The sequence below is a fragment of the Pelophylax lessonae genome (genome assembly GCF_965119305.1).
Source record: "Pelophylax lessonae genome assembly, chromosome: 3".
NCBI classification, from domain to species: Eukaryota; Metazoa; Chordata; class Amphibia; order Anura; family Ranidae; genus Pelophylax; species Pelophylax lessonae.
This window is the reverse complement of record NC_138770.1, coordinates 30,749,567-30,763,361: the sequence shown is the minus strand read 5'-3', so window position 1 is coordinate 30,763,361 and position 13,795 is coordinate 30,749,567. Positions and strand designations below refer to the sequence as shown.

Below are 13,795 nucleotides of genomic sequence, written 5' to 3'. Positions count from 1 at the left end.
AGGCCAAATGAGGAGGTTAGACTGAGAAGTTTGGAAGTAGCAGAAGTGTTCGTAGTAACAGGGATGTTGAAGTCTCTGAGAATGATTGTGGGGATCAGGGCCGGATTAAGAGCATCATGGGCTTGGTGCTGAGGATTTTGAAGGGCCTTAAGGGCCGTGCCTTGCCATGCACCCAGAGGAGGAAGGGTGCAGCCATGCATGCCTAATTCAACATGGGATGCTGTCTCTGAAGCCCATAAACACATCCATGCATTGGCAACTGTCCCTCCTTGTCCGGCCTTCGCGCTGTGTGGGGAGGTTCTGAGGGTGCTGCCTGGGGAAGCGAGCATAGAAGCCAGACTTCTGTGTTTACAAGTGACAGAAGAGCGGTAACAGTGAATATGGCCAACCCGGGGCCTATATAAAAGGTAGGGGCCTGGAGCTGCAGCTCCAATAGCCCCTACGTTAATCTGGCCCTGGTGGGGATTTCAGAAGAGAGAAAGTAGGGCAGCCAGGCAGAGAAGTCATCAAGGAAAGTTAATACCGGTCCAGCGGGCCGATAGATCACAGCAATTCTAGAGGAGATTGGAGAAAATAGACGTATACAGTGAGCTTCAAATGATGAGAGGGAGGAGAGTGGAGAACCTGGAAGGTGCTCTGTGAGGATAGGAGGATTCCCACTCCACCTCCCTTGTGTTCCCTAGGTCTAGGTTTACACCTACTTCATTCATCTTATGGTGTTTATCAATAAATGAAGTAAACTGATCCATGTGCAAATTAATATACAACATAAAGTGCTTTGTGCTCAAGATGCTGTTCCCTGCAGATCAACTGCTTCCACTTTACACATACTTCATTAATCTTATAATATTTTATTTAAAATAAAAACCTGTGCAAATTCATCGTAATATACAATATTTTTTGCTCAATATAGTTTTCTCTGCAAGTCCACTGCTTCCACTTTGCATCTACTTCAACAAAGTTCTGTTGCTCCAAAAAAGTTCACAACTTAATAAAAAGTTGATAAGGTGTGAAAGTGCTCTGTGCTCCAAACTGTGCCAGCTGTAGTGTAGCCACGCCTTCTTCCACCTCTTACACTCGTGATGGTGAGGGCGCCCCCTTAGTAGTGCTTCCCCACTCACCAGAGCAATATGACTCCCAGCTTTTCAGCTACCAGAGTCACAAACATCCTTTACACTCTCCTCACCTCCGATGGCAAAGGAACTGGATCCTCCTCGCTCACTCCTGCAAGTCTGCTGCGCTTTCTGTCAGTCTCCCTCCTAGACTCGGCTTCCTCCTCCGGCCGCTGTTCCAGCAGGAGCTCCGCCTCTTCATACACACTCAGGGAGGAGAGAAAGGGGAAGGATATACAGTACATACACACACAGCACAAGGACGTGTTAACACTACCAGACGTTTCTCAGGGCTGCAGTTCCTCTGAGCTCCACAAGGTGGTGATCTCACTTCTACCCAGACAGGAAGTCTCTATGGAATACAGACAGGAAGTGATGTCAGGTACAGAGGACGTTCCATAGACCGTAGAGGGAGACACTGCAGGATCTGGCGGCAGAGGTAATAAGTAGATTAACCCCTTCAAGGGGATCAGTTGATGATTAATATATCTTGCTTCCAAAGCTAACCACACATGGATGGAAATGTGACCGATCCCTGCTGAACCAGCTGAATTTCCATGTATCTATGATCACCTTAAGTGACTTCCTCCCCTCCCCCTCATCTCCTTCATTATGTAAGCCATGCTGAGATAATCTCCCATTGGCTGAGCAATATCCTCATTTGTCTCTGAGCTCCTTCTTGCTATTCCTCGTCCTGCCTGTTGTTTCCTTGGATTGATTTTCTGTGTAGTGACCCCGGCTTCATCTCTTGGATGCGCTCGTCTGTTGCTTGTCCTGACCTTTATCCTGATTCCTGGATCTCCTCCTCATCTCTCCTCCATATCCACTGACACAGATTTTCTCCACACCTGCAGTGACCCTGGGGGTGGAAACTTGGCACCAGCATGCAGCAAAATCCATCCCCACCATTAGGAGCTCTGGAGAAAATTGTCTGCTATTTACACTCCGTTCCTCCGCACGTAACCTGCTCACATGAGAGATTACTTTCACACATTCCTGACAGATTTCTGTATGGTAAAGGTCAAAGTTCACTCTTTATTTTAGAAGTGGGAGGCACAATGATTTGGTTTGCATGGGAGCCTCATATAGAGGGCCCCTCAAATCTTCCCCTCCTAATGTCCCTCCATCCCGAGTCTATATGTCCTATGACATCACACTGACCTCACAGCTCCTCCCCTAATGTCCCTCCATCTGGCTCTTAGAATGTGGATGGACCCTTGGCATACTTATTAGCAAAGTGGGACTGTTGGTCCTGCATTGTATGTAATGATGTCAGAATGCCTGCAACAAGCTTTTACCCTGCATAGTGTGGGGTTCCTGTGTGGGTAAATTATACTTTAGCCTGAAGTGGGGCTTTAATCAAATGGAAACCCGAATGGTGAGGTGAGGAGGATTCTGGGAATTTCATTTGATTTTACTATTTGTGTTCAGATCTAGAGTCTTACTCGTGTGAAGTCTGGAGATCATATGACCATCACATTGCCTCCACCTCCCTCCCTGATAGAATAGAGAAATACAAAGATGATTCTAGAAGTCACCTGAGAGATCATGGAGGAGAGGTGAGCGGTGCTGGGAATTCTGGGACATTATCCAGTAACAGACAAGGGATGTGTCTGGATGGTGACTGTATCATTGTGTGTGTCAGGTTCCTATAAGGTGTCAGGATGTCACTGTCTATTTCTCCATGGAGGAGTGGGAGTATTTAGAAGGACACAAGGATCTCTACAAGGACGTCATGATGGAGAATCAGCCGCCCCTCACATCACCGGGTAAGAGGAGACTTTATTGTAAAGGAGAGAGCAGTACGGAGGATCCACCTAGATCCCCCATCATCTGATAAACACATAGAAACAATGTATTCAGTCAGTGTGTGTGTTTCCTACAGATGGATCCAGTAATGGGAACCCACCAGAGAGATGTCCCCGTCCTCTGTATTCCCGGGATTCCACACAGGAAGGTCACACCATCCCTCACCATCATCAGGTAGATGAGGAACAATCACTGATAGTATCATTAGGATCTGTACATTATCTGCATTGTTACCATTGATGTCATTTTTATTATATATTCAGAGTGGAATTCTGAGAGATTCTAAAGATGAGGTTAAAGAAGAGATAAAAGAGGAGGATGATGAGGATGGGGTGATGGAGGAGTCAGAGTTTCTAAAAGGACACAAAGATCTGTACCAGGACACCATGGAGGAGTCATCCAGCTACAGAAACCCACCAGAGAGATGTCCCCGTCCTCTGTATTCCCAGGATTCCACACAGGAAGGTCACACCATCCCTCACCATCACCAGGTAGATGATTGTCAATGATTGGTAGTTCTGATTTATATACAGTATATTTGTTACAATGAATTTTTTTATTATATATTCAGAGAGGAAACCTCGGGGATGATAATATTGATGTTAAAGAAGAGTATAAAGAGGAGGATGAGGAGTATGGAGTGATGGAGGAGTTTTCAGAAGGACACAAGGATATGATGGAGCCACCTAATACCAGGAACCCACCAGAGAGATGTCCCCGTCCTCTGTATTCCCGGGATTCCACACAGGAAGATCACACCATCCCTCACTGTTACAAGGTTGGTGTGCGGAGCTTATAAAACACTCATGGAGACAATGTGTGGAATGTTAATGTGATGTTGCAATATTAAAGCTTATATTTTACAAATGATATTTTCTCTCATTTTCTTGATTGATTTAGAGTGGAGATCCAATCGATATAGAATTTGAGGTTAAAGCAGAAGAAGAAGAGACATATGTGAGGGATGATCAGCAGTCTATGGAGGAGGATGGAATAACGGGGACATTTATAGAGGAGGACACTCCTACAGAGATCAGCACAGGTGGGTCATTAACACTAAATACATTCCTCCACCCATACTGCTTACTGATTGGTCCAGAGTAGGGCGGGGAGTGGGTGATATCATCCTGTAATCCCCTGGTCACTTTCCTGAGCTGTGTTCCCCATCCTGTATTCCTGTATTTCTCTCGGATAATCTTCCTTCTCTGTGCTGCAGACACAATTTATGTCTCTAGACTGGATTTATGGAGATTCTGGGGTTCAGCTGGCAGCAAAATGTTGATTTTCACTATAGGTGTTACCAGACCTAGGCACCTAGGACATGTGTTTTGGTTCTTCTGCCCCATGCCCGGGTCTACTAAGATCTCTGACAGAACAATTCTCCCGGGGTTCCTTGCTCTGTTGTCTGCTGGCAGTGCCGGGTGGAGGGATATGTCTGTATAGTCTCACACCCAAGTCACTGAGTGCAGTCTCAGGAGATGGGAGGCAGCGGTGTGGGACCTCTGCAACTTGTCTCATGTAAACATATAATATTGGTATTCAGGAATCAGTGGAAGCTTAAGAGTCCTGACCCTTACACTGTATAATTTATATTATAAATGTAAATAGTGGAAAGCTGGGAGAATGCCATCATCCCGGTCATAACATCCAAAAAATACCCTCCATAGGAGAAGGGACTATAATGGGCATATAAGACAAAATAAATTCCAAAAATATGGATTATAAAACAATATCCATTTTATTACATACAGTTTGAAAACTAGATTATAAAAGAATGTGTCTCGTGAACATTTGTGAAATCGCAGTTTACCGGTATGATTACCAAGACCTCAACCAAAACATAATAATGAAATGAGACATCCGAGGCGTTTCTAAAATGAGGGTCGGAAATCTTCTTCGGGATGCTCATATGGTAGGTATAAAGATTTTCCGGCCATATACACTGCCTTCACGTGGACAAGCCAAGGATCATAAAGACAAGAAATTGTGCTACCATGTTGATGCTTAGGCTTAAGATAGAGGGCGCTGTGATTCAGTCTGCGGAGCCACAGGGGGCATCAAAATAGGACCAGGTATCCTCAGAGGGATGTAATTACACTAGTGACAGCAACACCACACTGCTAGATGGAACTGTCATCCAATGGTAAGTGTAATGCTGAATACAGAGCGGACAGCTGAGGTCATCTAACATGAGCTTCCAGACTCACAGATTCATCAGGCTAGGTGGTGTCGCTGCAAAACCACCGGTAACAGCAAAGCACGGTGCTGTTCTGGCAGCTCAGCTGCACCACCAATCACTCTGCTCCAGCCTGTTGGTCTGGAAGTTCATGTTAGATGGTCACAATTCAGCCTCTATTTTCAGCATGGTATTACACAAATGTTCACAAGCCACATTCTTTTATAGTCTAGTTTTCAGTCTGTATGTAATAAAATGTATATTGTTTTATAGTCCATGTTTTTAGAATTTGTTTTGTCTGATATGCCCATAATAGTCCCTACTCCTATGGAGGGTATTTTTTTAATATATAATTTATGTGGTATATTACATACTCCTGACCCCTGCACTATATACCCTATGTTGTACATTACATACTCCTGACCCCTGCACTATATACTCTGTTGTACATTACATACTCCTGACCCCTGCACTATATATATTGTACATGACATACTCCTTATCCCTGAACTATATACTCTATGTTGTACACTACATACTCCTGACCCCTGCACTATATACTCTGTTGTACATTACATACTCCTTATCCCTGAACTATATACTCTATGTTGTACATTACATACTCCTGACCCCTGCACTATATATTCTGTGTTGTACATTACATACTCCTGACTTCCGCTCTCTCCCCTCTACCCACTGCTATATATACACATAATATGGATTCTATTTTGTTACACCCATTTCCTACCAGCTGGACATTTTATATCTGATAATTTGATTGGAGGACAGACTTTTACATGGTAATAATAATGTGATAACATCCTCCAACTTTGGAACCTTAAACGGAAAGTGATAATGAGGGAGGAGTCAGTAACCCAATGATGGTGGTCTTCAGGATCAGTCCAGTCTTCATCTTGGTTGTTCTCCCCCCATCCTCACTCTCTGACCTCTGGTGGGGCTCAGCCCCACTGTTATTCATGACTAAATCATGGACTAAATAAGGAAGTGCAGGACTTGTGTTGTGAAGATGGCAATGAGTGATAAAGGAGGTGGGGACACTCGTCCTATAATCCCCTCATCACTGTCACTCCTATAAAAGACAGTTCTCGTTGTTTCCTCACTCTCTGACTAAGGTCCATGAATAAAGAAATTAACTGGTAGGAGATCCCATTTACTAGTTACCTTGAGGGTGGAATTGTAAGATCCTCAGAGACAAAGCTGTCTGATGTGGGCGGAGTCCTGGTTTAGGGGAACCAATTTGCTCATGTCTAGTAATAATCTTTGTATTTCTATTTTAGTAGATGGACGGGAGATGAGGAAAACCTCAGAGGATTGTCTCACTTTGTCTCCAGACTGTAAAGTAGAAGATGAGGACATCACACAGTATAGTCCAGGAGAAAACCCGGCGACCTCAAATGTCCATCCGGCACCACACAGTGTAGATGGATCATCGTATTCCTCTTATCCTGAGGAACCTCAGACTGTGAGGGACGGTGCCGGACCATCGTATTCCTCTTATCTTGAGGAACCTCAGACTGTGAGGGACGGTGCCGGACCATCGTATTCCTCTTATCCTGAGGAACCTCAGACTGTGAGGGACAGTGCCGGACCATCGTATTCCTCTTATCCTGAGGAACCTCAGACTGTGAGGGACAGTGCCGGACCATCGTATTCCTCTTATCCTGAGGAACCTCAGACTGTGAGGGACGGTGCCGGACCATCGTATTCCTTTTATCCTGAGGAACCTCACACTGTGAGGGACAGTGCTGTCCTTCCAACAGATAAGAGCTTTTCCTGTACTGAGTGCGGGAAGTGTTTCTGTTTTAAATCCAAGCTTAATGTGCATAAAAGATCTCACACCAGTGAGAAGCCGTATTCCTGTCCTGAGTGCGGGAAATGTTTTTCACAGCAGTCCAATCTTTCCACGCATCAGAGATTGCACACTGGGGAGAAGCCGTATTCCTGTCCTGAGTGTGGAAAATGTTTTTCAGTGAAGTCCACTCTTTCGACACATCAGAGATTGCACACTGGCGAGAAGCCATATTCCTGTCCTAAGTGCGGGAAATGTTTTTCAGAGAAGTCCCATTTTTCCGTGCATCAGAGATTGCACACTGGTGAGAAGCCGTATTCCTGTCCTGAGTGTGGAAAATGTTTTTCAAGCAAATCATATCTTTCTACACATCAGAGATTGCACACTGGTGAGAAGTCGTATTCCTGTCCTGAGTGCGGGAAATGTTTTTCAGTGAAGTCCAATCTTTCCAAGCATCAGAGATTGCACACTGGTAAGAAGCCGTATTCCTGTCCTGAGTGCAGGAAATGTTTTTCAGTGAAGTCCAATCTTTCCAAGCATCAGAGATTGCACACTGGTAAGAAGCCGTATTCCTGTCCTGAGTGCGGGAAATGTTTTTCACATAAGTCCACTCTTTCGACACATCAGAGATTGCACACTGGTGAGAAGCCGTATTCCTGTCCTGAGTGTGGGAAATGTTTTTCAGAGAAGTCCCATTTTTCCGTGCATCAGAGATTGCACACTGGTGAGAAGCCGTATTTCTGTTCTGAGTGCGGGAAATGTTTTTCACTCAAATCATATCTTTCCATACATCAGACATTGCACATGGGTGAGAAGCTGTATTCCTGTCTTGAGTGTGGGAAATGTTTTTCAGTGAAGTCCCATCTTTCCGTGCATCAGAGATTTCACACGGGGGAGAAGCCATATTCCTGTTCTGAGTGTGGGAAATGTTTTTCACAGAAGTGTGATCTTTACAAACATCAGAGATCTCACACGGGGGAGAAGCCGTATTCCTGTCCTGAGTGCGGGAAATGTTATTCATTGAAGTTCAATCTTTCCAGACATCAGAGATCTCACACGGGGGAGAAGCCGTATTCCTATCCTGAGTGAGGGAAATGTTCCTCATAGAAGTCCTGTCTTCCTGTACATCAGGAATCCCACACAACCCTGGAGGTGTATTAGTGCCTTGAGTGCGGGAAATGTCTTCTATATGAATGTTGGTGGACATGTGGGGAAGAAGCACACCCTGATATACACCTCAGATATACTCCATGACTGATCTTCATCATGTAAGAAACACTTCATAAGGAGATCAGAGATCACCAAAGACATGGATGAAGTGTTGTCCCGTGTTGGCCATTGATAGCAGAAGTCATTACCTTTCATTGGAGTACATTTTGTGCGGGAAGATTTCACAAACAGTTACAGATCTGTTTGTTATAAATGTGTTCATGAAATATGACCCGCATTCCTCCAGTCATGGCGAGTTGGGATTTCCTATAATGGTCAGTTCCATCTAGTGTCCATAATGTGCTTTCCTGACAGATGTCCATGGCAGCATACGTTTGGGTAGCCCCACCCTCGTTCCTCCCCCATAAGGCCCCACCCCCATAAATGTTCAGGATAAGCCAATGGCTGCATTCCTTTTTCTCCTCCTCACTTATAGGACTATTTTTGTATGAAGTTTTCCTACCTATTGGAAGTATTGGTGGGTGGGTCTGGTGCTGGGAAGCTGTGCGGGATGTCAGGACCTTCCTTTGGTATCCAGAAGTCTTCTAGGATGTCCCGAGTGGTCATTGAGTCCCCAGCTATCAGCGGGGTGGTGTTATGGCACACATATGTAGAGGATCCATGCCTGGAGAGTGGGCTCTGCCATCGGCGGCCATTTGCATTGGCTGGGAGCCCAGCTGTTAGTGGGTGGCCATTAAGTGTTAGACACGTGAAATTCGTTTCGGTGCGAATACAAATTCTGACAAATTTTTTTCGCTGTTTCTAGATTCGGATGTATCCAAATCTCCAAATTAAATTGTAATGAATTTCGTTGAAATCTGTTAAAATGTGTTTCGTTTATTCATTTTCTAACGAATTCCAACTTTTTAGAACGATTCAAATTCGGATCAGTCAAAAAACGATCGACCGATGCAAATTCTGTGTGAAGAAATAGCTGGTTGTTAAGCAACAAACCAGGAAGTCGGCCATCCGCATCCTTACCAACCATGACTCATCAGCTGTCAGCGGGCTTCCCCACTGACCGATGAATGTAAAGAAAAGAATGCCGGCATTGCCCAGCAATAGAAAAAAAAAAAGGCGTGGTCCCCCCCCCCCCCCAAGTCCATACCAGGCCCTTAGGGGCAAAAATAAAAAAAAATAAAAAACCAGGTTGAGTTCTACCCTAATCCATACCAGGCCCTTTATCCCGGCATGCAGCCCGGCCGGTCTGGAAAGTGGAAGGGATGAGTGAGGGCTCCCCTCCTTAACCATACCAGGCCACATGTTCCTCAACACAGGGGGTGGGTGCTTTGGGGAAGCTCTGCCCCCGCACCCCATTAAGTGTTAGAAATGTTAAATTTGTTTCAGGGCAAATACAAATTCCGACAATTTTTTTGTTATTCCTAGATTCGGATGTATCCAAATCTCCAAATGAAATTGTAATGAATTTTGTTGAAATCTGTTAAAATTTGTATAGTTTATACATTTTCTAACGAATTCCAACTTTTCAGAACGATTCGAATTTGGATCAGTCAAAAAAACGATCGACCGATGCAAATTCTGTGTGAAGAAATAGCTGGTTGTTAAGCAGCAAGCCGGGAAGCCGGCCGCCCGCATCCTTACCAACCATGACTCATCAGCTGTCAGCGGGCTTCCCCACTGACAGATGAATGTAAAGAAAAGAATGCTGGCATTGCCCGACAATAGAAAAAAAACGGAGGAACCCTCCCCACCAGTCCATACCAAATCCACCCCAGGCCCTTTATCCCGGCATTCAGCCGGGCAGGTCAGGAAAGTGGGAGTGACCTTGGTAAAAGGGGCTTTCAGATTATGACGAGCCCCCCTGCCTGCAGACCCCCACAACAACAGACCACGGTTGTGGGTAAGAGGCCCTTGTCCCCATCAACATGGGGACGAGGTGCTTTAGGGTGGAGGGGGCAGAGCTGCCCCCGCCCCATGTTGAGGGCGTGTGGCCTGGTATGGGTTAGAAGGGGGGTGCTCACTCGTCCCCCCTTTCCTGACTTGCTGAACTGCATTTTGGGGGAACCCATAATATTTTATTTTTCTCCTTTCATCCTTCCAGGACGGCCAACATTTGAGAGATTGTGGCTCCGCCTCACAGGAAACACAACTAATTTGCAACTGTTTAAAAGGGTCCCACCCATCCTTAGCTCCAGTTCAGTTGTTTTTCCAACCTCACATCGGAACGTTTGTTTTTTTACTAACCTGAGGCAAATAGCTGGCCAAAAAGGTACCCCTGGATGGCAGCTTCGGTCGGCCTAATAGCAGGTTCCTCCCTAGCTGTGTCCTTGGAATAGGAGCTTTCAGGTCGCCAAACATACCAGGTAGTGCGGTTTGCCTTATGGTGAAGGTCCCTCATACCTGAAGTCCTGCTTGTCTCTGCAAGAAGTCTCCTCCATTCGCTTCGTTGGGCGGTAAGAATTTTTGAATTTCCCGCCAGCGGTGAGCCCCAAGCCTCGCTATGGAGACCGGAAGTTCCGGCGGAAGGGGCGGAGCGGCTGATTCCCGGAAGAGACCCAGCGTGGAGGAGACGCCGGGTCCATGTGAGTTCAGTACAGCCATGGCTGACTCTCCGACTCCGAGAGGGCGGAAGCCCCAGAAAGAGACACGAGCGGCCGCAATCCTTACAGAGGAGAAAGCGGCAATGCAGGTGGCGACAGGAACGGGTAAGTGATGCCGATGGCGGGCCGACTGCTGTCTATTGAGTGACAGGTATGCCGTGCCATTTTTTCCTGCATGTTAGCCGTAGTGGTGTAATGTTCTGGTACCCTTATTCCACTTTCTATTCCATTTTCCATAGTGTATGCGTCCCACCATTCTCTTTTGGTAAGGTGCGCATACACCTTTAAGACCGATGCTGTCATCACTGAGCGCTGCAGAGCGGCTATTTCAACCGCCGGCGTTCTCACTCACATGTTCGTTCAACCTGCCTTGAAGCTCATATGCTTACAATCGTGTCTCGCTGTGGAACCTCGCTACGATCCCTGTATCTCGCTACCAGGATCACTTCCTTAGAACCGAACCTCGCTACTGATCCCTGTATCTCGCTACTGGATCACTTCCTCACCACCAGACCTTCTACTGCTATACTCTAGTGATAAGTACCCCGCAGGGGAACCCTCCATAACTTACACTACTACTATTTGCATTAAGGACTGTTACTACCTATCTATGCTATCCTATCATCTGCACTATCATATAGATTGCTAGCTCTTGAGACCATTACCATCTATCATCTGCACTGCTGCATAGATTGCTAGCTCTCCTGTCTACTACTATCTATCCTTGCACTGGGTTACTCTATCCTGTATTTGTCATCTGCTGTCCCCACCACCTATTAGCATACTCGATACTAACCTATCTGCATTCCTAAATACCATCTTGAACTCTCCTGTATAAACCTATCAAGTGCTTACCAACCTTGTCACTGTTCACACCTGTCCCTTCAGCACATCACCTTCATACTACCATATACATCCTATCACTCCAGGAACATCTCATTGAGTGTGTATATATCTGTGTGTTGAAGCTGACAGGCCCACGGTGATGAGTCCTGGAGAGTTGGATCTGGTATTCAACACATCTCTACATGACTACTGAGTGGAGATTTTGCAGCTGCAAATCCAGCCTATATATAAAAACGCAGGAGCGTTACAAGTGGTGAACAAGAAGGCTATTAGTCGCTTCATGGTGTCCTTTCTTTCTTGTCTTCATGTGTTTACACAGGTACGCCACCGGCACAGGAAGCCCCTGCCAGACCCCTATCCTCAGCTAAAAAATGTGGGGAATGCGGGGTTAAATTGTCTAAATCTTACCCAAAGCCCTTATGCCCTACTTGTATTAATAAGTTAGCAGGGCAGGATCTTATGAAAGATTTTCTTAAATCTATGCAAGAGGAAATGGCAGCTACTATTCAGTCATTCAAGGCTACAGCAGCTATACCTCAGATCCCAGCAGAGGAAGTATCGAAAGATAATGTTTCCTACCAAGACAGTGGGTGGTCAAAAGGACCCCCATCCCTCTGGGCAGATTCTCTATCCATTCCCTCAACTCAAGTTAGGGAACAAGAGGATCCAGGGGAAGGCAGTAGTTACATAAGAGACCCTTCTAGTTCAGATAAGGACTCAGAAAGTAACAGTGAAGGGGAAAAAGACAAAAATCTTTTTTCCTTGGAATATAGGCAGGGTCTTCTTAAAGTGGTACATGACACTGAAGGAATCCCTACCCCAACAAAGGAGTCTTCCTGCAAAGACAGGGTGTACAAAGGCTTGGGAAAAGCCCAGTACAGAACCATTCCCATTCACCAGTCATTAAAAGACATAATACACCAAGAATGGAAATTGCCTACACATGCCTTTTCCAGATCAAAAAACTGGAAAAGAAGGTTTCCCTTTGAGCCTCAAGAATTGGAAGTATTCACAAAAAATCCTAAACTTGATGCTCCCCTGGCACAACTATCAAAAGGAACAGATTTATCCTTTGAAAATGCCAGGCATATTACAGATCCTATGGATCGCAGGATTGAATCCGTATTGAGTAAAGCCTGGGATTCTAATGCATATAATACAACTATAGCCTTAGCTGATACCTGTATGGCCAGGAATACAGACTTTTGGCTCAAGGAACTATCAAAACATGTCCGCACTATGGCAGGATCACAAGACCTGATAGATTCCCTTGCCATGATTAGTAAAGCAGCATCCTACCTAGCAGACGCAGCTGTGGAGTCATTAGTAGCATCTGTTAAAACAGCAGCATTAGTAAATTCTGCTAGAAGGGCGCTTTGGGTCAAAGCATGGGAAGGTGATATAACCTCCAAGGTAAGACTCTGTGCCTTACCCTTTGAAGGTTCATTACTGTTCGGTTCAGGACTAGATGATACCTTGTCCAGATCTGCAGAAAAAGGGAAAAAATTTCCCACTAAGAAAAAGGACAAATCAGGAAGATATTCCTTTTGGAACTACCAAGGCAAGAATCAAAAAAGGCCGTTTAGGGCCAGGAAAGGTGGTCCTGAAAAAGGAAAACAAGGGGACAAATTGTTGTTCCTTAAACCGGGACCTAAGTCCAAAGAATCTAACTGACGCCAGCGTCAGAGTAGGGAGCAGACTGACCCATTTTACTTCCCAATGGGTAAACATCTCTGCCAATCCCTACATTCTTCATCGGGAAGGGTACCGATTGGAGCTTGTCTCACAACCGGTACCGGATATAATAGTGACCTATCTCTCAAAAATAGAACAAAAGTTCTCCAGGGAGGACATTTATACGGTCAGATTAAATCTGTACCGAAATGTCTTTATGACAACGTTGGATTTAAGAGATGATCCAATTATTGAGAACATCAAGCATTTCTCAGATTCACCATAGTAAAGGGTACTGCACATCGGCAGTTCAGAGCTTTCCCTTTTTGCTTGGCAGCAAGTCCAGGGATCTTTACAAAAATCTTGGCCAAGGTAGTAGGCCACCTGCACCTACAAGGTCTAAAGCTGATCCCGTATCTGGGCGATATGTTGGTCTGTGTTAAATCTGTAGAACAGGTTGTGGCAGACACCCAAAAGGTGATGTCAGTTCTGCAAGAGGTAGGATGGCTATGGAAATTGCATCCCTACGGCTCCAGGAGACAGATCATGCAGATTCTAGGGCTAATTCCAGCCGTAGATTGGGCCCAAATACATTCAA

The 13,795-nt window shown here is 45.4% G+C and overlaps 4 protein-coding genes across 4 annotated transcripts in view; 2 read left to right on the top strand and 2 right to left on the bottom strand.

Moving 5' to 3' along the window:
• Positions 1-13,795, bottom strand: part of LOC309550684 (uncharacterized protein) — a 1,024,308-nt gene that overhangs the window by 228,171 nt on the left and 782,342 nt on the right. The window lies entirely within an intron of this gene.
• Positions 1-13,795, top strand: part of LOC309550736 (uncharacterized protein) — an 851,482-nt gene that overhangs the window by 372,237 nt on the left and 465,450 nt on the right. The window lies entirely within an intron of this gene.
• Positions 1-13,795, bottom strand: part of LOC309550715 (uncharacterized protein) — a 523,380-nt gene that overhangs the window by 62,173 nt on the left and 447,412 nt on the right. The window lies entirely within an intron of this gene.
• Positions 2,597-13,483, top strand: LOC309549884 (uncharacterized protein; the record flags this gene model as incomplete). Its single annotated transcript, XM_082250376.1, has 6 exons — positions 2,597-2,881; positions 2,998-3,095; positions 3,185-3,412; positions 3,493-3,699; positions 3,822-3,963; positions 13,353-13,483. The coding sequence occupies exons 1-6, from the start codon at positions 2,797-2,799 to the stop codon at positions 13,481-13,483; spliced, it is 891 nt and encodes a 296-aa protein (XP_082106502.1). The 5' UTR covers positions 2,597-2,796.